Source organism: Apaloderma vittatum, unplaced genomic scaffold (assembly GCF_000703405.1).
Source record: "Apaloderma vittatum isolate BGI_N311 unplaced genomic scaffold, ASM70340v1 scaffold7169, whole genome shotgun sequence".
In the NCBI taxonomy this organism is placed as follows: Eukaryota; Metazoa; Chordata; class Aves; order Trogoniformes; family Trogonidae; genus Apaloderma; species Apaloderma vittatum.
This window is the reverse complement of record NW_009734547.1, coordinates 2,726-26,929: the sequence shown is the minus strand read 5'-3', so window position 1 is coordinate 26,929 and position 24,204 is coordinate 2,726. Positions and strand designations below refer to the sequence as shown.

Here is a 24,204-nt window from a genome sequence, read left to right as displayed (position 1 = left end):
GCTACATGAAACATTTTCCTTTAGCTGTAAGAAACAGTTCTTTTCTGTCTCATTCTTATTCTAGATGCCTAACAGTTCATAAATACATGCATAGGCTTAGGATCCACATCAAGTCTTTCACATCAAAGAGGGAAAAATAAGTCTATGGCTTTTAGTTAACAGAGTAGAAAAGCAATTCAAACTCCCTTTTAAAATATGTCTCTTCAAAACCAAGGCATTGTGCTCTGGAGAGTACATTGGTCATCTTGTCCCTATTCCCAACCCTGTGCAACATATTAATCAGATTTTTGGTCTGTAGTTTCATGTCACCACACTATACTAACCTAACTAAATCCCCTCTTCTACTCTTTTATATCATGTATCTTCTGATAAATTCCAAGCTGCGACACAGTTTAGAGCAGCAAAATGAAAACCTGACCACAGGTTCTTGAAAGGCTTCAGAATTCTTTTTGGCTCTTGCACTGAAAAACAAGCACTGATAGCCAGAAGATAGTTGAAAAGACAAGGAAATATGATGTGTTATGCTAGGTCATAGCTGTGTGTAAATACCCCGCTGCTGACACAGAATTTTTCCTTAATTTTTTTCTTATTTCCTTGACCTGTTAAGTAGGTCCATTCTAAGCCTACATCACATTATGGTGTCTATTCCTACTGAAAACTTGGGTAAGTACACCGAAGTTTGGTCTTATCAACTTCAAAGTAGGGTACTGAAGGTGTATCAGCCCTTGTCCAACTTGCCTGGGTTTTTCTGGGACAGACTATTTTATTTGAACTTTTGCCCAAACTTAAAACTTTCTTGGCTAGTCAGTGTACTTTTGTGGAGAGCAACAGAACTTGATGCAGCTAGTTAATAAGGGAAAATGTACACTTGATGAAGTGAGGGAAAGCTATTCCTAGCAATCTTACCAATTAGGAAATGACTTTAATGTCCGTCTCTCTTTCTCCTCCCATCTTTTGTTTGCTTACATTTTAAATACCTGAAAGCTGAAGCTATCTTTTCCTGTCTGCATGCAGACTCCATAATATAGTGTAGGCTGACATTGATTGGTGATGCCGTAACGTATGTTATTAATAACCATTAGGTAAAACCGTGTCTGCAATTTTGATTAAAAGTGTAATATAAACTAACTCTGAGTACACTGAATACCAGTTTAGTAGTAACTCTGTCATGAATCTTCAGTCTTATTTTCTCCCTTCACTCTGTTCAAGCAGTAAGGATTTCAGATATATCTATGGTAACTAAATGGATTACTTCATTCTCCACGTGCCACACATAGAAATGAAATGTTACAGGTTGTTTGCTTCAAACCTGATTGTTCTGGAAGTCATAGTCCAACGAATATTGGATTTTCCCTAGTTTCTCCACTTCTTTGGGTTCTTCTTTCTCTTCCCCATCGGTCAGCCCAGTCTCAGCATCATCATCCTTAAGAGCCTAGAAGGAATGTAATATTCATAAATAAGGCAAACTCTTAAGTACCAGTTTAGATACTGTCCTCAAATCTATTTTAAAGCCATTATAAGCAAGCATGACAGCAGAAATCCAAATATGCAGTTTTGTGTATATTTATACTATTTAGGTTGCTCAGGAAGATGTTATAAATCAGCAAGCAAGCAATGGAAGTAGGACGAAAGCTTCTTGGGCTATTCAAGCAACGATTGTTATAAAACCTGAAAGTAGAAACAAAATATCAACTCGATATAAAAGGATTCTTCTGGGCTCACATTGGCTCTTAAAGAGGCACAAGGAGGCAAACATGCTATTAAAGAAGCAAAGTCACACATTCCTTCAACTTAAGAACATCTTGGCAATGTCAAACCTGGTTGTGCATGCTGTGAATTGTTTGCAATTGGCAACATGTTTCTGTAGGATTACTATGATAAAGAGCATGTGCTGTGGATGAGTTCTTCCTGCAATCATATGGCAAACATCTTTCATGTTTATTTAGAATGAATATGGAAGCAAAGTTTTCACCATGCCATTAGCAAATGCATGTTTCTCCTTTTCCCTCCCACCCGAGACCAATTTCCTTTTTATTCATTCTCGCTATAAAGCTTGGCTGAACCAAATTGATTGCAATTTGATTTTACTTTGCTTAGAAAGAAACACAAAAATAAAGAAATAGAGAACTGCTTACAGCTTTGTCTATTGCAGAAAAACTGCTATTTTTAAAGGAGACAGCAGTTATCTTCGATTTTATACATAACTAAAATACGAAATGATGTAATCATTTTCTTCCTGTACCAGAAAGCAGAAGTATTTGCACTGTGGAAAAGGGAATTCATACAATTATTAAACCATAGGAATCATAATTATGTAGATTTTATTCCAGCAGATTCCTACCTGAGTAAGAACTGAAAAATGGGCAAAAATGATGAAATAGTGAAAAATTGTGGAAAATGTGAAAATAAAGTTGAGAGTGTGAAAACAAGGAATCATTACTGAGCATTCACCCAGAATTGTTACCTGTGTGTTATAGTAAACAATCTGCTTATCTACAAGAGCCTTATCTGGATGAAAGTTCCTTCTACATGGAGCTTCTGCTTGCACAGACAGACTATTAAGTGCCAAAATAAGACTTCTTAAGTTCTTTATTTTTTTTCCACAATGTGAGGTGCTCTGAAGAAACCTGCAGCATTTATAGACAATAGGCTGCAGCTGGAGCTCTCATTCTGAAGAGACAGTAAGGCTGGAAGGCAGCTATATCGATGGTTGATGGTGGCTGGTGAAAGAACGAATGTGAAAGCATTAACATTCTCACTCAGCCATGAACACAGTGGGGACCACGCAACAGTTGCGTGGGTGTGGTAAGAAGGAAGATTGATCGCCGAAGTAGAAAATGTTATTTTTCAGAAGCCCAATCTAAACTCAAAAGGTCATACTCATATTAAGCAATTATTTCTCTACTTTTATAAATAAGCTAGGAATTCAGCTGGCATAGCTCAACTGAAATCAATGCAGCAACATTGATTTATGCAAGCTGAAGAGCTGGATTTGAGTTAAATATCTGAATGTTAGTGAATGATGGACTCTTTACTAGCAACATAAACTACAGTGTACCTAGATGAGCTCTGTGGGAGAGGTGGGTAGTGGATAAGAATCACTGGTGATGTTGCAAGAGTAATACTTTTGAACTAAACAGCTTCTGTTCGGAAAGACTGAACTGCCTGAAATGAAAATTATTTTGAGATATTTTAATCTCTGAGCAGCTAGTGAGTGCCTGGCTGTAGCACAACATTTTTCTTAGCCCAGCACCAAGAGTCAACATTTCAAAACTGACAGGCTCCGTGACAAGAGGCACAGCCCCTCCAGCACCATATATGGGCCTTTCAGAATATGGGGTGATGTGACTAGAGCAAACACCTTGTTTTCATTGGTAATAAAAATTAACTTGAGGTTTTGTGATCATAAAAAAAAAGGAGGAAAAAAAGAGATGTGACTCAATCCAGCTGAAGCAAGCACATTTATCTGAGCCTGGAGACAAAAGGAAGCAGTAACTCAGAGTGGGATGTTAACTCCAGGACTCACTGCTCTGAATCATCTCAGTACTGCCCTAATAGAGGACTTTATGACTGAAGAGTGATAAACAGCTCCAATATGTCACTGTTTCTGGGATAAGTATTGGACTTTGTGCTCTTGCATCTGCTTTTGACCTGGATTTTGTCTGAGAGGAAATATCTTCAAGGATAAAAGGGAGAATGTAAAAAGACCCTTATACGCTAATTTCTAGGTATGAGGAATTTTTAACTGTTGCATCAATGTAATAGATATCCATACTCTCTCTAGGAAAATTATATACTCCTCTGCATAGCTGATTGATCTGAGAGATGCCAGGGCTGTGGGTACTCAATTTGAAAAACTTCTTACTATGACTACAGAAAATAGAATGGGAAGCTAATGTCCCTCTTGCAAGGGAGTTCTGAAGTGCAGGCACAAAACAATTGGTTGGGAAACTCTTCTCCACAAGTTATGAGAGGCGTATTAGAAGGTGAAAGCAATTTCCCAGGGGAGATGGAAACACTGCGTGTTACTCACACCAGCTGAGAAGCTATATGATTCTCCTTGACCTTGACTCGGAAACACTGAAGCACAAAGAAACACTAAGAACGAAACAGTGTTTGGATTTGGTCAAGGTTGTGCCATGGGGAGAGGGAAAAAATGACAAATTATTATTTCTACAGCAGTCTATACATAGTAGTTTTTACTGTCAAGAGAGGAATTTGCTTTCAAACTAGAGGCCAATGCTTCAAGAAGCTGAGTCAAAGGAAGCACAGAAGTTTCTCAGGTTTGATGCAGCTCTGAGTTCCAAAGAGGAAGAAGAATTGGATTGCTTCAAAGTACTTGAAACACCCTGTAGGGATTTTCATTTTATATTGAGATTCTATGAAAGATCAATATTTAATGGAATAGTACTGCAACCCTCAATTTATGGCACACTATATCACACTATATTGGATCTTTCTCTGGTATTGCTACAATCAATTAAAATATGCAGCTATACTTTATTGGTTTTAGAAACAATAAAATATTTTTAATTATAAGCTAGCTTTTTTCTCAAGTCTCTTTGACTGACATAACTATAATCAGAAAGTCAGAATTTAGATGCAAGGCAATATAAGCCTTTCCTTTCCTAATATCTTTTTTTTTTTTTAATTCCATGACATTTTAAATGCTTTTTTGGTTAAATATGCACCATAGAAATGCATTATTACATTGTGCTGATGACCAGACTTATCTTTTCTAATCTGGGATGACTGTGAACTTCACTCAAGTGGTTTCTTCATTTCTGTACAGTATACACAGAAAGACACAACAATGAAACCTCTCTATCCTCTTACACGTGTCTAAGTATCTGAAAACATAGGCTTGTATGAAACTAGGTGTAGGAATGTGAAAAAAAAGAGTTAATCTAATACAGCCATTACAAAGTGATACATTCACATCTAAGGAAATCAGCAAGTGGGATGTGTCAGGGACCTTAACAAAGTCGCAGAATATACAATATATGTTTTCTTAGAACTGGAAGATAAAATGAGTTTTTGAGCAACCTCTCAATTCATATTTGAATGAGCTCTGTAATTAGTTCTAACCAAGGGTGCAGACATAAATCTACATATGGCATTAGGATTTTCTCTTTTGTGTCATGTCTAGTTAATCGCTTTCTAGCTAATCTACTCTGTAGCGATTCCTACAACAAACAGGGCTAAATTAAAGCTATCTGGGATCCACAGTTCAATCTGCCGGTTGTTCCTTCACTTCCATAACATAATTAAGAGTGCTTTTACAGTCCTCCTTTTTCTTCCGGGTTGTCAAAATGCTTCCTTTTTGATTTTTTTTTGTAGTTGCATCTTTCTGCATTAAAAAAGGGAAGAAAAACCCAAAACTGCTTGCAGTGGCAATTCTGCAAACTCCACATCTCGCGGTGGGATTTACATATCCTGGGCTGCCTCTACCTCTTACTCCGCTGGCTGACAAAAGCCTCTCTCCAGCGTTGCTGCTTCCTGACACTGCCAACAGCCCTTGCTTCCAGCTCAGTTCCACCAAAAGCCCCTGCACCTTGTCACTGGGTTTACCCCACTACTGTCCACCAGAAGAGAGATTCTGGGGATTAAACCACGTTTATGTAAAACTTTTATTTAATCCTTCCCAAAACTGCTTGTAGAAATCGAGAGGGACCTGCAAGGGATTTAAGTGCTGTTGGTCTGCTGGTTGCCTTCAGATTCCACGTTCACAGAAGCTCCACAACAACAAACTGATAGGAGACTCGGGAAACAAAGCTATTGGGGGAGCAAGTGCACTTCCCTGCCTCCTGTACAGTGAGGCAGAGGCCACAATCACGTCCGAGTCACCAGGAGGATGCAAAGACCCATGAAGGTGTATTTTGCACTTTGAGTCCAGCCTCAGTTATTTTCACGTCTCCTTGCTGATGCCTAGTTCATGGCACAGGATATTTAAGACTGCAAGTAAAGTGTGTTTTGCTGTCGTATGTAAAGAAATACCTTCACTAACAAAGTTTTTAGGGTTCCTTCCATTTATGGGGTGGCTTATAGCCTCACTTTTAAGGAAACAAGTTGCCAATAAGCAAGAAGAAGAGATGACAGGAAGGAAAACACAACACTGACCACAACTTGTACGTTTATTTGCTGCACATTACGTGCTGCCATCCCGAGTTGCATCTCTGCCTGCCCCATCAATCACTCCTTTCGTTCACATGGTGAAGGGGATATTTTTTTAATAAGTGAATGATGCCCAGTCCTCAGGCTTGTGCAATGCCTGCTGAGCTGAATGGAAGAAAACACTGCGATTTTGTAGCAAGAATGTTCTGTGCCATGTCCAACAATGAATTTATCAGAAAGGCAATTTTTCCTCCGTGCCCAGGAATGGCTGCATTTCCACTAATGGTGGTGCACCTCTTATCAATTTCTTTCACATTCAAGAACACCATAATTCAGACCTGGCCAATTTTTATGCCAGGGATAAAAAAAAAGCCGTTAAAAATTCCTGGCTGATTTCCTATCACAAAGCAGAAAAGCCTGCAATTGTAACACATTCTCTATCAGAGTCCCTCAGACGAAAGGCAACATTTCATTCATTCAACATCTGCTTTCTCTCCATGAATTAATTTAAAGAGCGTGTTGTGCATGGGTTTCCAGTGGCTGAGCCAGGCTTTGGTCATTGTGAAATCTACTTTGCCATTGCTGCCATAAGAGTGTCAGCCTCACACACCAGCAGTGGGCAACACGGATGCACAGAATGAGCAAGACCCTGCTGTGTTCAGCACACGATGCCTTGACATTACTTCTTTGCTTGTTATCCAGGTTTTAAATGGTCTGCTGGGTTATTCAAAAGGCTTTCTTTCTGTCTTTCAAAGCTCTATGACATGAGGTCATCATGCTCAGCTTAAGAGCTCGCTGAGTTTTCTGGGTACCAGAATACCAACTTATTCTGGTGGAATAGAAGAATATAGCAAATGCTGCGGGTGGTCAATGTAAAGTGTGAATACATACGTTCAAACTGGAGCTCTTAAGCCCCCAGATCACCTTGTTTTTCTTGTAGACAGCATTTATTTGCTGAAAAAGAGATGCAGCTGATCTCAGCCTGGGGCACTATTTTGGAAGTTGGTCCCGTGGGTCAGGGCTCTGCTTTGAACACAGGACCCATGTGTGTGAATGAGAAGTGAGTGCTCCTGCAAGCACGCCAGCGTGCTCTGCGCCCACCTTCCATATGGCAGCGCTCGGCAGCGCTGAGCAGCAGGCTGTGAGTAGGAGGCAGCTTTAGGCTGCTTGGCCAGTGCATGCTGCTCAACCAATTGTTCCTCATCCTCCCCAAAGGAAGGGCAGCAGGCCAGATGGAAGCATGCTTGGGAACAGAACTGGCTCCTCGGCACGGGAGGACCACTCCGAGTACTGCATTTACTTCTGTTCGAAAAATCGGACATACCGTATAATTAGGACCACATCTATTCAACAGTGAGAATTAACCTAAATAGAGCCAGACATGATTTATTGGGTGACACGTTGAGCTATGGAGAAAAACGTGGCAAAGACCTGTTCTTCTGGCACAGTTGCTTAAAAAGATTTAAGATTATCCTCTGACCATTCTCTAAAAAAGACTTAAGCATCTGATATTCTTATGCTTGAAGGATATTTTGCTATTCACATTTATTATTAATAATTCTGTAAAGAGTAAATGCCTTTGTTTAAGAAGTAAACAATTAAATATTCCCAAAGGGGCTTCAAATATACACCTCATCGATATGAACTGCTGTTCCTGTTGCAGGTTACTCATACTCACTAACTTCAGGCACTCAGTGTAAGAGTTTAGCTTTCCATATGATCACTAGATACAGGTAAATACCTCAAGAGTGTGATTCAAATCATTTAATTTAGGGAGTAATTGCATACTTCCTAGACACTACTCATTAGGAACCTGCAGACTCTGTTCTTGAATAAAGAATTAAAAATTTGGTCTATTAATCAAGAGAATGCGAGAAAGAAACGTCCTTGAGAATGGAAGTTTGCAGTGGCAAGACCTTCAGTAAAGAAAACAAGACGTGCAAGAAAATGAGTAGAATCTGTGTCCTGATATCAACCTAACAATAGGTTATAATGAAAGTAACGAATGAATTACTTTACAAGAAGAATATTTTTTTTAAAAGGTGGAAAAAGAAACTCAGAAAGCATGCAATGAAAGCTCCTATGGCTTCCTGGGAATGACTGAGAGGAAGAGATGGAAATGCGAATAAGCCCAGCCTTGTGGTTCACAGCTCCTGCTTCCATATTTTCACGGTTCTGAGGTCTCATGAAAATCTAAGTTTTGAGGAAAATCCTGCAGAACACACTCAACTGTATCATTGTATCTTCATAAACATGGCATTTTCACATTTTTCAGGAAGTTTTATGCACCCTGCACATTTGTCTTCTGAGATAGATGAAAAAGCAGGGCAATTGGTCAAGCCTGAGGTTGAATCAAGGTACAAATGGGACTCAGTCAACCCATTTCAACTGCCACAGCGTATTTATTGGGTTTATCTTCTATGAAAGACTTGTCCCCATTGCTTCTGACTAATTTTATACACTGTAATGGCTCTGCAGCACATGCTGTCTTTCTGAGTGTGAATTAGCAAGTCTCACTGCATGGTGGATAAGCCACAGCGAGCATTAATGTCACCATGGGCTGAAGATGCCAACAAATGGGAATTGGCATGCTGAGAGCAAGACAGGTGGCATGGTGGAATAAATACAGTCACTATTCTCTAGGCATTCAACTGGGAAAACAAACAAGCACATGAGCAAACATTGCAGCAGAAAAGACCACTGCCAGGAATAGAGCTCCTATCCCTCAAAAAGATCCTCTCCGATTATTTCTGGCAATAAAGGCTTGGGTTCCTCTGAGTGAAAACCAGGCTCCCTGGATGGCAGTGTGGATTTTAGTGACTTCATTTTGGCTATCATCTTCACACTGCCAGGTCAACACAAACTACTTTGAAATATTTCAGGGTACTTAACACTGAAAAGCTTGTTCTTTCAGTATTTTGCCTCCATGAAGGCAAGGGTGTTTGGTGTTCAACAGCTAAAATCATAAGGGGAAATAGTGTAAGAAAATCATTGTATGATGAAGTTCAATTAGGTGCAACTGCACCTCTCATATGTTATTATATAACGTCGTGATATTTCACTGCTATTAATACATGAAAATTAGTTTGAATGTTCCTGTAAAAGAAAGGCCTATGTAAAGGAAAAACAAACATAGAGAAGTCAGATGGCGGACATAAGAGCCACAGTAAGTCAGTACCAGAGCCAAGAATATGTTCCTCATACTCCAGTCCAGTACACATACCTGATCCCAAATCCCCTATTTCACCTAGCAGACACATTCATTGTAAGCCAAAAATCTTTCACTAGTGACAGTGTTTTAGCCTTATGCAATGAGAAAGGACTGAGCTATTAAATCTCCTTCTCCACAAATGCTCTGTGACCTAATAAAATGTTCAGACCACCGCAACAATTACTCTCCAAGCAATAGGGCTAAATTTCAGTAATTTTTCAGTGCCAGTGTTCATGACTGAAATGAATACATCTACTCCTTTCCTCAGCCCACAGGCTGAGCTTAAGCAAGAATTTTGCTGTACCAATGCATTAAATTCAGACCAAACAAATCAGCAGCTATTATACTGTCTCTGGAGCTGTGTGTTGGGGTATTTTTTTTTTTCCCTAAACAGAAGAGTAGTGGGAGCCACTGGGGCATTAACAGAGACTGGAAAGTTATAAAGATGAAAACTGTGATGGGAAGATCTCATAAAAACAACGGTGTTAGTTATCACTGTGCTGCACCCACGGAAATCTGGAGTAAGACCACTTAAAAGAGTTTGGTGTGGAGCACTAAGAACTTAAAGTGTGGGCGCTGTACTGAGATGATGTGCGAGCCCACAGCAAGTTTGATGAGGTACCAATCATTTGAGCAACACTTAGAAACCAAGACATTAAAAATACACACTGCTTTCCTCTACTTCTGATACGGTGACATTTATACAAAAAGGAAATAAAATTAGCAAGCTCTTTTTAAGTGCCTATCAATTTTAAACTTGAGCTTTCCAGTACAGTTTGCCTTGATATTTTAACTACAAAAAGAATGACAGTCTCTTTTCTTTTGCCCTCCTATATATACCCAACCAAAAAAATACCCAATCAATTTAGTTCAGCCTCTTGATGTGTGTATCAAAGCTACTACATATAAATCTCAGCTGAGGAGCCAGAGCTGTCAGAAGACTATATGTATCAGAGCTTTAGACTAGGTGCGTCCAAAGAGCAAAATAAACCTACCGCAAGTGACAATCCAGAACAGTCATGAGACACAATATAGACAAGGAGGACATAGGAGGAAGAAATAAAAATTAAAACATCCACACACAAACATTAGCAAAAACCATGGAGAAATGACCTTTTAACAGCAATACTTCCCTTAACAATTTGCCTCCCCTGGAATGAGAATCTAATCCTGCCAGTGGCCTTTGGTGGAGTTGTATACTCTACTTTAAAAAGTAACCAGTATCTGCAATGGAAACAGGTTTCAAGACTGAAAACCTCACCTTACTCTCAACTCATCTCCCACTTTACCTCACCTACATTTGCTCAGAATCTGTATTATTTCATAAATAGTTTCTCATTTGCAGTTGCGTTCAGGAAAGTGGATATTTTGAAGCACAAATATTCTAACAGAGACCGAATTTTTACTCTAGTTTCTGTAATATCTAGCTATCACATGTGATCGCTGACGTGACCGAGTGTCTGTGTCAAGAGGATCTTTAACTATGCCAAGCGATGTGGCTCCATAATGATTGGGCATGGGTATGCAGGTCAGCATTACATGTAGGTCAGAAGTTCTCTTTGACAAACAAAAGCAGACTAAAACGGAAAATATATTCCCAGAAGCTGATGCTTTGAACTTACCAAATGCTCCTCCCTTTCAAGTTTCGTGTGCCTAGGGAACTAGGATCTTGCCATACACCAAGTGCCTATCAACTGCTATTATGTACTCACAGCTGAAGGTAGAAAATAATTAGTACTTGTAGGTTCAGGCCTAACAGTGGCTGAACTAATCGTTTCTTTTGACATTTCAGATCTTTGGTACTGTATGCCGCCCTTTATAATGGCATTAGATTTACATCTTGATCTTCAAATCCTTCTTTTTGACATTAAAATTTGCTTCTTTAAAGAGCCAAAAGGCATTCTTTTTATTCCCTGTTATTCCCTTTTCTATTTTATGCCAGAGCCTCTAAAGCAGTTAAATTCTCTCAACTGAAATATTCTATATTTAGCATTGCATTGAGTTCAGCTAAGTATATTAGAATTTACACTAATAATTCAAAATTAATAATAATTCAAAATTAAATTGTTAGAATAAACAATCAGTCATACAGAAAAAATTCTAAAATTTCACAAACTAGGTGGTCAAAGTTGGTCAAAGTCATGTCAAGAATGTCAAGGGCTTAAAATCTGTACACTATCAGACCACTAGGTATGAATTTAAGGGACTAATTTAAGTGTGTTGTTTTTGAAATCCTTGACGACAAAGAAGAAGCTTGGCTGATGAGCTCGTGATCCATCCACTTATTAAAGGTCTGACATTTACATCAAGACAATCTACCCTGCTTAGGTTTAACTGTGCAACATAAAAGATGTTGGTTAAATCCCAAAATGTCTGGCAAAAGTATGTTTAAATAACTATACAGAATATTTTGAATGGAGTCATCTTAAAAATAACTATCTGTGCAACATTTCAAAGTTTGAGCTCTCTTTGTAGATGAGATATGCATGATTCAGCTTTTTATCAAATTTCCCCAAGAAAAAGAGAGAAATGAACTTCAACAGTAATTAAGTAATGTAGTTGGGCATTCAAAATATTTACTTTTCAAGAATCCATGGTCATTTATCCAGGTCCTAATGAATATAATTAAAAAACACTTAATAATATATTGTAAATACAACAATGGCCTTACATATTATGGAACAAATTCCGCATAAATATCAATCAACAAATTGCACATTTTTTTGTCATACAACAAAGTATTAGGTTTGTTATCATTGGTAGAACATTACGAACATCTCAAGGAATTTTTCCACAAGCATAATCTAACAGTTCTTCCAAATTATTCTTGGTTCAATGGGAGGAGTTGGCTAACAGTAGCCCAGGGTACTCCAACAATTGATCTGATTTTCCATGCATTGCTGAGGGGAAAATATCTCACAATTACTTAATACTAATAGTCTAGAACAAAGTCTATAAATCAAATACAGGGAATCTATGAATGTTAAATCAAATTGCTTGAAGAAAAGGGGCTTGTTTCACATTCATCATACAGGGAAAACACAATCAGCGTAAAATCTTTTTTCAAGGGAGAACGAAAATTTTCTGCTCTGCTGTTTACTGAAGCCTGGCCTCACAAATCTTCCTAACCTTGGACTGGCTGCATCTACGTTAGCAAAGTGCATGAAGCACATGAAGCATCTTCTCTCCAGATGGAACCGAGGTTGAAGCTGAGCACCAAGGCATTATCTGAAGCGCTCCACCTGCAACGTGGATACAAGGGTCTCCATCCCTTCATTTTTTGTGCCTGTGCAGGACTCTTTTAGTTGCAGTAAGAGAAATCTGTAGAGAAATTTGCCTTTTATTGCCTACAACCATATAAACACATGAGTATGCCTCTTGTCTGATAATGGAAATTGAAAATAGCTCTGATGCCCCTGTATCTTTGAAGCTTATCCATTATTTTACTCTCCTTATCCGAGCTCCTTTCAGACTCCACTCATATGATCCAGTAGGAGGTAGTCATCAGACTTGTAAGGCTTCTTCATCCACTCTCTTGATTTTGATCTTTGCCCCTCACACCTTACATGCCTGGTGAAGCACGCTCACCTGATCCAGCACTCTTGAGACTTGTTAATAATCCACACTAGTGGCTGCTCCATCACTGTACAGTGGCACGTCACCATTTGTGCTGGACTGTTCCATGAGTCTCTTGGCCCACGTAGAATTCTAGGCTTCTCTTCTTGGATCTTTTTCCCGATGAGCTGGCCCTAGTCCTCGGGTTCCCAGCTCTGGCTTGTACTTCTAATCAACCTGCCTTCAGCCCAGCTTTCCTCTGTACCAGATCCCAACTTGTGGAGGAAACTGCTAATTCCTGGCCATGCTTCTATCTTCTCTTTGGCTGGATAAGAGCTTCTGGACTGACCTGTCTCAGCCTTACCAGGAGTTCTGAGAGCCCAGATTTGACCATGCAGTATCTTCGCAGTTATTGGCTCCTACTGAAGGGGTTTTGCAAAGCAATTCTCTAAACTTCTTCAGCACTTTATGTTTGAAAAATATATCTCTTTGTCTTCTTAGCTTAGGAAATCTGTCAATGCAGTGAGGACACATGGATACTTCAACTTTATTTCCTCATTCTTCTGCTTATTCTCAACAACTTGCTACAGGAAGGACAATACTAAAACCCTGTTAAAAAACCCTTTGTTTTCTTTCAGGAACATATTAGTCAAGTCTATGGCCCTGAGGCTTAGGTCCTGCAACCTTCTGCTTCTCTTGCGTGAAGCAGATCTGAAGGACAAGCTTTTCTGCTCTTATGAAAATGATGCTGCTCAAAGGGCATTATGCTAATCGTTTCCTCCAACATACTCAGTTGACTTACTGCTATCTTTAATCTCCTTCTCTCTAGTAGAAAATGGATTCTCCCAACATCATCGCATTGTTCACCCCTGTGCTCTTCTTTTTTGGTTGCTTTTTTTTTGTTTCTTTGCTTCTCGTTCTTTCTTCCATGCTGTTGTTTCTTTCTCTTCTGAACTTCTGCTTTTGTGTAAAAAGAGGTTTACAGTTCACAGCTACTTTTGTTTATCATGTAAGCTCAGAAATAGTGCTAGAAAGATATACAAACACTGTACTAGGTCCTAGTCAAAGTCTTGAAAAAGGACATTTATTTTTGGGACAACCAATAAGCTTGCTCATTCCAGACGAGTCATTACATGCCTGCTCAGTTTTTTTTTTAAGCAGAGTAGGGAAACTAGCTGACTGCTTTATCGATGATGTCACACCCAATTCATCTTTTGTGATATCACTGAGAAGATGATCCCCTCATCACAGAGCCACTACTGTGGCAACAAGCCAAACCTTTTCCAGACACATCAAACAGAAACCTTCAAATGCAACTTGAGTTCAAGAAAAGGAGAGGTACTTTACCTGATCTTTCATGGTTTTCCCTAAATCTTTAACATCTTTCATGTTAATAGCATTCTTCCCTCCCTTCTCCTTTCCCTTCTTCTTGTTCTTCTTTTTGAACAAGCATTTCTTACAGAGACAAAAGCAGCAGGTAAGGATTAATAGGACTGCAACTATGGCTATGGCTATTAAGGCCCAAGGTGGCACTGGAAGAGAAAAAGAAACACAGACAGAAAGAAGGTGGTAAACTGTTAGTAGAGTTAAATTTAGAAACAAGCACATTTCTCTCACAGCTAAGCCTTTTTCAATGAAAACGCCTTTCTAAAATATCCTGTCATCATCTGTACATTTCTCCTAACAGAGCATTTGCACACACAACAGCAGTTTAACACATCTATGTATTTACATGCCTGGTGACACGTATGAAACTCGCAGCTATTTTGATAAATTGACCATCTGAAAACAGTATGACTGAAACATTTGCACTGTGCAAATCTGTGAAATGCTCAACACATTTAGGTAATTACTTGCTTTTTTCGTTAATCATCTCCCCAACCCACCTGGCATTGTGTCTGAACCGAGAGGAACTGACTGGGAACTTCCCTTTTCTGGGACGGCGTCCGATCCAAGCAGTCAGTTCCAATGAGCAGCCCTTCTCCTCTGCTCGCTGCTGGACTTGACAGACTCGCAGGCTCCTCGCAACAGACGCAGGTCAAGGTCAGTAAAGACTGACCAAGGGCAAAGGACTGTCCAATCCAAGGGCATCTGCCCTCTTCGTCATCGTGCCCTAATGCTAGCAAAGCTTCAGTACGTAGCTATACTCTCGTCTATACTTTCCTATAAAGAAAAGCCTATGTGCCGTTTATTCATTCGGTTCAGCGTGCTGAACGCAGCTGAAGCATGAATAAATAACAGAGAATGCTTACTATGTTAAAATGGTCTTGTTAAAGACCAGGATTTTTTGGAAAAAAGGAATTAAGATGACACTTAAACACATGTACTCCGGAAGAGATTTATCTTCACACAAATCAGCTCTAATAGCCACTGATATCCACATTTAACCAGAACACCTGACAAAACTTGAAATCTTGTAAACTGTCATTGTCTAAAAATCCCAAAATGGACTCAGTCAGGTCTGCAAGATACTCTCTCAGCACATAACCTAAAGGTCTCTAATATGACACAGAGCAAAATGGAAGAGTGAATCAAATTTGACATGTTGACATCAGTGAATCACAAAAGGGAACGGACAGTATAAATAGAGAAAATTAATTGCTTAAAGTAGCTAAGCAGAGTGTGAAGCACAGTCAAAGGAACTTCCACTACAAATTACCAGCGCAGGAGGAGAACAGCATCTATACCTTCCACACTCTAAATTTAATCATCATTTTTGAGATCTTTTATGCAAAGGTCCTTGATGACATATACGAAAATAATGCAGAAGAGTTACACAATAATTTCTGTAACAGTTTCATGCCTCCAAATGTTCACTAAATGCAGCTGCTATAAAAGGGAAGCTTTACCATATGTAGAACAACTGAAAACTGATTACTAAACAAACGTTAAAAGATAAACAGTGAACAGATTAACAGCTGTTTATGCGATGCATTTTACGGAGTCAGCAGTAGCAATTCTGCAGTTCAAGTTGCATTAGATCTGCACTTACCACAACTTAAAATCTGTATTTCGTGCATTAATGATTTCATTTCATCTTCAAATTTGGTGTGGTAACACTTTGTAGCACAACTGTCTCTCCTGCAAATCTCTGCATTTTCTTTTCATCTAGCATTCATAAATGCAAAGCTACCACCTTTCACAGGCAAGGTGTGCTCACCTCAAATCCTAAACTTCACAGGTGTACTTAGCCTGTCAGATCCCTAGCATCGGAAATGGTATTTACATAAAACTGTACTTTATATCTGAGTTAATCTACAGGAGTTATGTCAATATGAAATGAACGCTGCCCTCGAATTTATCAGCTATTTGTTTTGCTGCCTTGCCCACAGCACTGGAATCATGATGCCAGTGAACATGGAGAGCAGCAAGAATATGAGATGGGATTCTGCCAGCCGGATGGCACTGTGGGAGGAATGTGAGGAGGAACAAATCGAATGCAGTAAACTGGGAGAACCAAGGAATTGAGGAGACAGCGAATGTGGGCCTTAATAGGACATATATATATATGCATCCTACAGATTAAAAAGCTTGTGTAAGCAGTGTAGTCAGGTGCCTTTGTGCTGGAATTGTTGTGTAAAGTGGTATTCTGGCACCGCTGCCTTGCTTCTCTGGAGCATGAACAAGGTAGGGTGCCTTGGGGAGCATTTGAAACACTTGCAGAGATTTCAGCTTCTTTTTTTTTATAATGCATTTTCTGCTCTAATCTGTTGGAAATTTAATTTCACCCAATAGCTCTTGTGATGCAATTAAGTGATCATCAAACTAATACCTGAGACACCAAGAATTTTGCAGAATTCCTTATTTATTTCTTCGAAGAAAGTATGCTTCCTGTTTTATTAAACAAAGCATAAGTAAGAAAGAAAAAAAATTGGGTCATCCAAAACCGGGACATTTCCAAAATGTCCTCAACATTCAGGTCTTAAAAAGCTAAAAGGAATGGATTTTTTTTCCCCCCCAATATCTATTTCTTCCAAGGAGATGCTCATTCGAACACTGTCATTAACTGAGATTGCCCAATAAGCGGATGTAAGTGTCAGATTTAATACAACTGAAACATACAGCTATCACTGGCTTTGAAGTGATGTGTGTTTCCTTTCAAAAGAATTACTTAAAAATTTTAAAAAGTTAATAATTTTACATAATAAGGACAAGATTTTCCAAAATTACTAAAAGTCTTTGAGAGTTTTCATATCTGTGCTCCTCAATTCATGACACTGCCAGTGGAGTTTGAATTTCAGAAAATGGTAAGTTTTTAAAAATTAGTTTTCTGTGAAGTTGTCTCAAGGTGGACAGGCCAGAATGAAATGACTGAAGTCACCAGTCACTGGAAGAGTCAAGTCTATAGCTTTTAATTTTTCAGCTTTTTTACCAGTTGTGAATAGTATCTATAAGAAACTTACTGACAGTATCTTCTTGGTTTTGCATGGTAGCTCTCTTTGGAGATTCACACTGGTTAATTCTATTTGGACTTTGCCCACACTTATTCAAGATCTTCAAAGAATTTAATTTTTCCAGTGTTTAAATGGACAATAAAGGGAATCTACAGTTTGAAGATTATCTCCATCTATATTAGATCAGTTTGATGAGGTTCTGTAGCACAGCTTGAAACCTCAGGAGGTCTTTGGACACGATCCATTGAACAAAAGACCTCTGTGACAGACAAAGCAGGGTGGGTGACACGAAAAATACAAATATCGACCAAGCAACCCAGGCGTCAGGATGCCCGAAGCTTGTCTTACCCAGTGCCTGCACAAGGGGGTGCTTTAAAACAAGCTATACTTCATAGAATCACAAAATCACAGAAAGTTAGGGGTTCAAAGGAGCCTCAGAAGATCGTCTAGTCCAACCCCCCTGCTATGAGATGAAGGAAAAAGCTATTGGTTTAAGGATAATCAATATGTGTGTAAACTTTCTGGTATTTCAATGCTATTTTCTTTGTTTTGCTCCTGTGGGCAAATACAGACTACTTATTTTGAAGAAGGTGTCATCATCAATCACTATATGATTTGGTGATCATGCACAGCTCTTAAAAGACAAATCTATAGAAGGGGATCTGCTATAGTAACAAAGGTCTTGAATTAGTCTTACTGATCCAATCCAAACAGGATATGCTCTAGGACTTTACTCAAAAGAGCAGGAACAAAATTTGTCTGTAAAAAGAGAATGTAGAGGAAATGAAATGGATGGCTTACTCCTGAGCAACAGCAGGGCACTGAAAATAGTAAACTCTAGGACCGTGTTGACCGGGATTTTGGGCACCAATTTTGCATTGAACATCAGTCAAACATGGATAGAGCTAAAGGAGTTGTGAGCTCTCTCTCATCCCTCTCTGTTGCTTCCTTCCACTGATGCCAGCCAGGGTTGTGTGCGTATCGTGGTTCATTTGATGCATTTGTAGCATTTCACAAATACAGCAGCTGTGATACACTTACATTATCATTTTAGTTTGGGCTTAGGAGCACATTTATGAGGCATATCTCCAGATCATATCCATACACCATGCTTGAACTCATGCATCACAGTGATCTGGGAGGGCGCGATGGACCACATGGGAATACACGCTCCCAGAGCTCAACCAACGGTGCTCCAACTGCAGAAGTCACTTGGCCCACAGGAGCAAAACTAAACCAAAGCATTACCTCCACAAACTTTGCAGTGTGGGCCTGGCTCCTTGGGACTGTTTCACTCCACTGATTTGCTTGTACTGTGCTGCACTAAATACAGCTTGTGTGCCAACTTGTCATTAAACATTGTTCCACTGAATATGATAGATTCAAATGAAAAGACGCATTACCAAGTTATCCAACTTAAGAGCTACAAATTACATTCCTTATATAAAGATATCCTTACTTGGCCTTACACAAAATGCTTGGAGAGGTACAGGCCTTGGGTCTAAAACTGACATTCTTGTTAGATGATCTAAAATTATCAAATGCCTCGGAGGACATTTGGTTCCAGAGGAAAGACAGTAAGAGGGAAGTCACAAGACGTGTAACAGCATCAAAGTGCTACAGTCTGTAAAAGAGAATAAAATCCTTCACTCTAATAATGGTCTTCCCTTTCTGTGTGCAATGTCAGAAGAAACTTTATTAACTTAGAACCCAAAGACAGGGAAGGTCAAGGAACAACTGAAGAGAGCAGCTGAATTAAAACATGACGACTTTCACACCAAACCAACAACTCCCAATTAAGCAATTAAACATCCCCATTTAAACCGTGACAGCAAAGGACTACCAAAATGATGGTAGCTTCCATGTTACTCTTCAAAGGAGGCCAAAGGCATGTCAGAATTGATAAATATTAATAATCTGTGTTTCACAGGGGACATGATACTTAACAGGAAGCTGCAACTGCCGAGCAGTCGTATGTGAAGCGCACTGCATTAATCTAAAGCTCTGGTAGCCTGAACATGAGAGAGCACTGGCAGTTTTCATTTGCTAACCCATAGTTTTATCTTAGCTTTTTGCACTTAACTTCTAATCATGAAGCAAACCCCATATATAACCATATTCATATACAGATTTTCTGTAGAGAAACTCCCCCGCTGCCACATTAATCTAAAGCTCTGGTAGCCTGAACATGAGAGAGCACTGGCAGTTTTCATTTGCTAACCCATAGTTTTATCTTAGCTTTTTGCACTTAACTTCTAATCATGAAGCAAACCCCATATATAACCATATTCAGATTTTCTGTAGAGAAACTCCCCAGCTGCCACATTCTGGGAATCAATTTGACTTTCACTAGAAGTTACTTAAAGAAAAAAGAAAATTAACTGAGAGCAAAGATCCAGGTAATAGATGTCACTATTTACAGCAGAAGGAATACAAAGGTGATCGATGCAAAGAACAGGAAATGCTGACACACAGTAAAAAGACTTGTAAAAGAGAAGGATAAAAACTGCAAATATATACTTACGAACACTGGTGATTTAAATACTAGCCTTCAGGCTTATACAGCTGCATTTCCACCCCAAATACTATTATGCACAATCTCTTGCTTTAATAGCATATTTGGAAAGTATTATTTTCACTTTCTTACATTTACCACAGATTTTTTACGCAGTTCAAGTTAATGATGCTACCTTTGACCCAACACTAGAAGGAACCACTACTAAGTATCTTAACAAATGTCTCATGCTGACATTTCCCTCCCCTTCTCTATTTTATGAGCATATGCAGTTACATAAGACTATCTCTATGAATAGTTTATGGAAGTTGCTGAAGCTTTAACTGAGCTAAGAGATGTGTGTTTTGACAGTGAAAGTTCCCCACATGCAAAACAGTCTGTAAAAGTGCACTGATCAGATGAGCTTCATGCATTGAATACACTCCTGCCTATAGCCTCTTTGTCAGACGTTATCATGCAAAATTATGCAAACTTTGTGTGACTGAACACTTCAGTCTTTGCAAATAAATTGACATTGAATTTAGCAGTAATCCTAGATAGGGCTACAAACTTAGCTGAGGTGCTTGGGTTGCTTGAGAATCTGATGGAATTTGCAGGTCATTTATGTTTATTATTACTGGTATTAATTCACCTTTTAGGTCATGTGACAGGTTCTCTGTCACAGTAAAACCAATCTACCCAACAGCGTATCTTCTTTCTGCAGAGCAGAACCATTTCTGTCTCAGTCACTATCTCTTTCTCCTTTCCAACATGTTTTGCTCCCTCTCTCCCTCAGCTCCTCATCACTCAGACTCATCAGATCCTCTGCCCCTCATCTACTGAGACATGTGGGTGAAAAAGCAAGGCAGGGGAGTTTCCCAGTAAGATGGGATGGATGGTGAAGCAGCCAGAACGAGGAAGTAAAGCTGCTGAGATGTCTCCCTCTTGAAGGAAGTGCCTCAGAGAGATCACAAAGGCCTTCAAGCTCCAATGTCAGGTTTCATGAGTACAAATACTAAAATCAAAATAGCTCCCTAACATGTCCATTCCTCTCAACCAAAGTGAAACAGATTATGAGGAAAAGAGAGTTAACACAGATCTCCCCTCTGCTGGGCTGGTTGTGTCATTGCTGGTCTTCAGCTTGTTCTCAGCTCAACTACCATTGCACAGCCTCCCTGGAGGCCACACGGCTCCTCCTTGGGAAGGTCCCTTCTGTGGTCTCTGGTGCCTGGCTGCCCTTCCCAGCAGTGCTGTGCTTCCGCAGGGCTGTTTGGTCCCCTCTCCCAGCTCCCAGCCTTCACAGAATCACAGAATTATTGAGGCTGGAAGACCTCTGAGATCATCAAGTCCTTCCTGCCTACTCCTGCTTTCCCCTGCCTCCAGCAAATCTGGTTGTCTTTTTCCACTGCCCTCTGTGAAGGAAGGATATCCCCCTACTTGGCACGTAATGGCTCAGAGAGGATGAACCAGCAGCCCAGCTCCCTGCTGCACAAACGTGTCTCTTGTGAAGGAACACTACACTAGCCAGCATGACAAATAAAAGCAGCCCTCCCTTTCGGGCAACACCTCTAGGGCACTACAGGAAACATTGTAGGTAAAGACTTCAGTGGAAATTCTAATCAAGTAGATAATATTTTTAGACTGATGCTTCCTGTCGGTTCATATATCTGCTGCCATAAAACTTTTAAACTAAAATAAATGAATTCAGGCTCTAGAAAATTGCCGGTGAAAGCATTGGGTACACTGAGCAGCTGGGGAAGATGAAGAAAGCTGCACCCTCCACCCAGACCTGGAAGCCAGACAGGTTTTTTGCAGGTTTTCCAAAAAGTCTATGTATCAACAACAGCTGAGGCCAAATACTTCCCTGAGAAGGGGCAAAACAACCCATGGGGCTAATACTCAACTCTTACAAGCAAATCTGTAGAAGCTTGAGAGGACTGCTTTCCATCATGTGGACAATTCTCTTTTTTTTGGTTAAAATACACTTCACTCTTCTTGTGACATATACAATAGGATGCACTTCAAACTTCAGTAGATAGTCTGAAGGGAAAAAAACAGTAAAAAAGTAAAGTCGTGCAACTCCCTCCTACTTGGAACTGGAATTTTGAAAGGGAGAAAATAATCCATTTTTATCAATCCCAGTACTCAGAAATCAAGAGAATAAGACTAAAAAGTAATGAAACTGAGGAGGAGGAAAAAATCAATTATGCCCATATATATTTGTTTTTCTTAGCTGATACTATTCATTTTACGTGAACATTGGTTTTGTTTTACCTTCCTTCTCAGTTTTTCAACACTTGGAAACGTTATTTGTGTCAGATTTACAAGGTTTGCCCTGTAAATATGAGGGACAGGTTTGTATTTCAGTTTTCAAAGCAGCGATAACATTTCTTGCATGCCAGAATTAGTACATGTTGAATGTTTTAAGTTCCAAAACTAGGTAAAAACTTAATTGCCATCCAAATTAATTTGGCACACGTTTGAATAAAATACTATGCAGGGCTAAAGTCCTTTAAAAAAAGGAATTGATTTGTGATTTCTGAGAAGATGAACTTATAGAAACTGTATCTGTCTGTAAGCCAATGGTCTGTTAACATATACAAACTTAACACAGGATGCTATTACATGATGGATTAGGGTTTAAAGGAGAACTGCTACTATTAAAAAGAATTAACAACCACTCGAGTAATGCTAAGTTCACACTGAAAGTAATAACCAGTTTTACTCCTTGATGAGATTTAATATTCATTTAGAAGGTCTCAGATAAAAATGGCTCACAGACAGCACTTTTCACCAGTAAGTCACAGAGTGTCTTATAAAGGAGGTAGGTAATAATACCTGAACTGCAGAGATGCAGACATTAATACACATAGAATAAAATTATTTTGGTTAGCATCACATAGAAGACACCATGGGAGCACTGGTCTACATCACTGACTGGTGTGGGCAGAGGAAACCACAGGGGCTTCATTTGCTGCCAGCACGTTCCCAGGACCACAGGTCCGTGCTACATCTTTGCCAGGAGCAAAGTTCACGTCAGCAGCAGGTCCTAGGGCTCCACCCTGCAAGTGCGGGGAGCTACGTGCAGGAGGATACCCAGTGCACATGGCAACCCTGAGCTGCCGGGGAATCTCTGCTCCAGCGCCCGGAGCACCTCCTGCCCCTCCTTTTTCACTGACCTTGGTGTCTGCAGTGTTGTTTCTCTCACATATTCTCACTCTTCTCTCTGGCTGCATGCGTCATTTTTCTTTTTTTGTGTGTCTTTTCCTTCTTAAATATGTTCTCCCAGAGGTGCTACCACCACTGAATGGGTTTGGCCGTTGCTGTCTTGGAGCCAGCTTGAGCTGGATATTTTGGAATTAGGGGAAGCTTCTAGCAGTTTCTTACAGAAGACACCCCTATAGCCCCCACTACAAAACCTTGCCATGCAAACCCAGTACAGCTACTTTGATAATAATTTTTCACTTCTAATTTAAAGCTTTAACAATTATCCTTTTTCTTTCCTGACTCCTTCCATTTTATTATCCAGCCAGCAAAATTGTGAACAGAATTCATGCACAAAGACAAAGCACTGAAGTATGGAATAGAACAGAGTAAAGAGAATTTACTTCTCATACACACTGAACTGATGAACCTACCCACTGAAACAGTCCTGATGCTTGTCAGCTTTGTTGTCAGTTCAGATTTTCATTCCCCACCTTATTAAAATATGTGGTGAAATTCTCAGAGAAATTTACCATCTTTCATGTGAAATAATGCCAAATGTAAAAATATAAAGTAATTATTTGCCTTGTAAATAATCAAATTCTTTCTGTTTGTAAAAAGTTCCTTAGGACTTGATCTTTTACCTCTATTCATACGTTATAGAGCCCAGCAGAGCCATATTCTTGACTTTGAACAGACACTAAGCAGGTTCATATATCTGCTTTTTTTTCTAACTGTCAAAAAGGCTTGGGATGAACCTGCTTTACCGCTATGAAAGGTAAGATAAAGACAGGTTAAAAAGCCTCATCTACAGCATAGGATGTAAAATACATGTTATATCTGCCACCCACTTATTAAAGCAATAGATGTATTCTGAAGCTGAGAATTGTGCAAACAGCTGATTCCTAAAACTGATGATTAATGCTTTCAGAAGTATCATCAACAAAACCCTCTGTTGATGTTTTTCATATTTTAACATCACTCCAGCAGGAAAGCATTTACATACTTAAGTATGGTAAGCAGTGAGAAACACTGGTTTCTAATAGGTTTGGGAACCTATTCATATCTTCAATATCCAGAATGATTTTTTAAAAAAATAATTTAATTGCTGTAGCAGTGATAAACAAATTATAAAAAAAAAATGAGAAAATCAAAACCAGTCTCCTTTTTCCATACAGAATAAAAGCTTTGTTTTAAAATTTTTATTGTATGTTAGACTAATTGCAGTACAT

At 39.3% G+C, this 24,204-nt stretch overlaps 1 protein-coding gene across 1 annotated transcript in view; it reads right to left on the bottom strand.

Annotated features, from left to right (window-relative positions):
• LOC104279132 (synaptotagmin-1-like) overlaps positions 1–22,875 on the bottom strand; it is a gene marked incomplete at its 3' end in the record, with an annotated part of 49,332 nt that extends 26,457 nt beyond the window's left edge. Inside the window, exons 1-3 of the mRNA XM_009876319.1 lie at positions 22,707–22,875; positions 14,228–14,454; positions 1,310–1,432 (exon numbers count right to left, since the gene is read on the bottom strand). Coding sequence (XP_009874621.1) covers positions 1,310–1,432; positions 14,228–14,454; positions 22,707–22,875 — 519 coding nt within the window. The remainder of the gene's footprint in view (positions 1–1,309; positions 1,433–14,227; positions 14,455–22,706) is intronic.
• Positions 22,876–24,204: the final 1,329 nt, after the last annotated feature.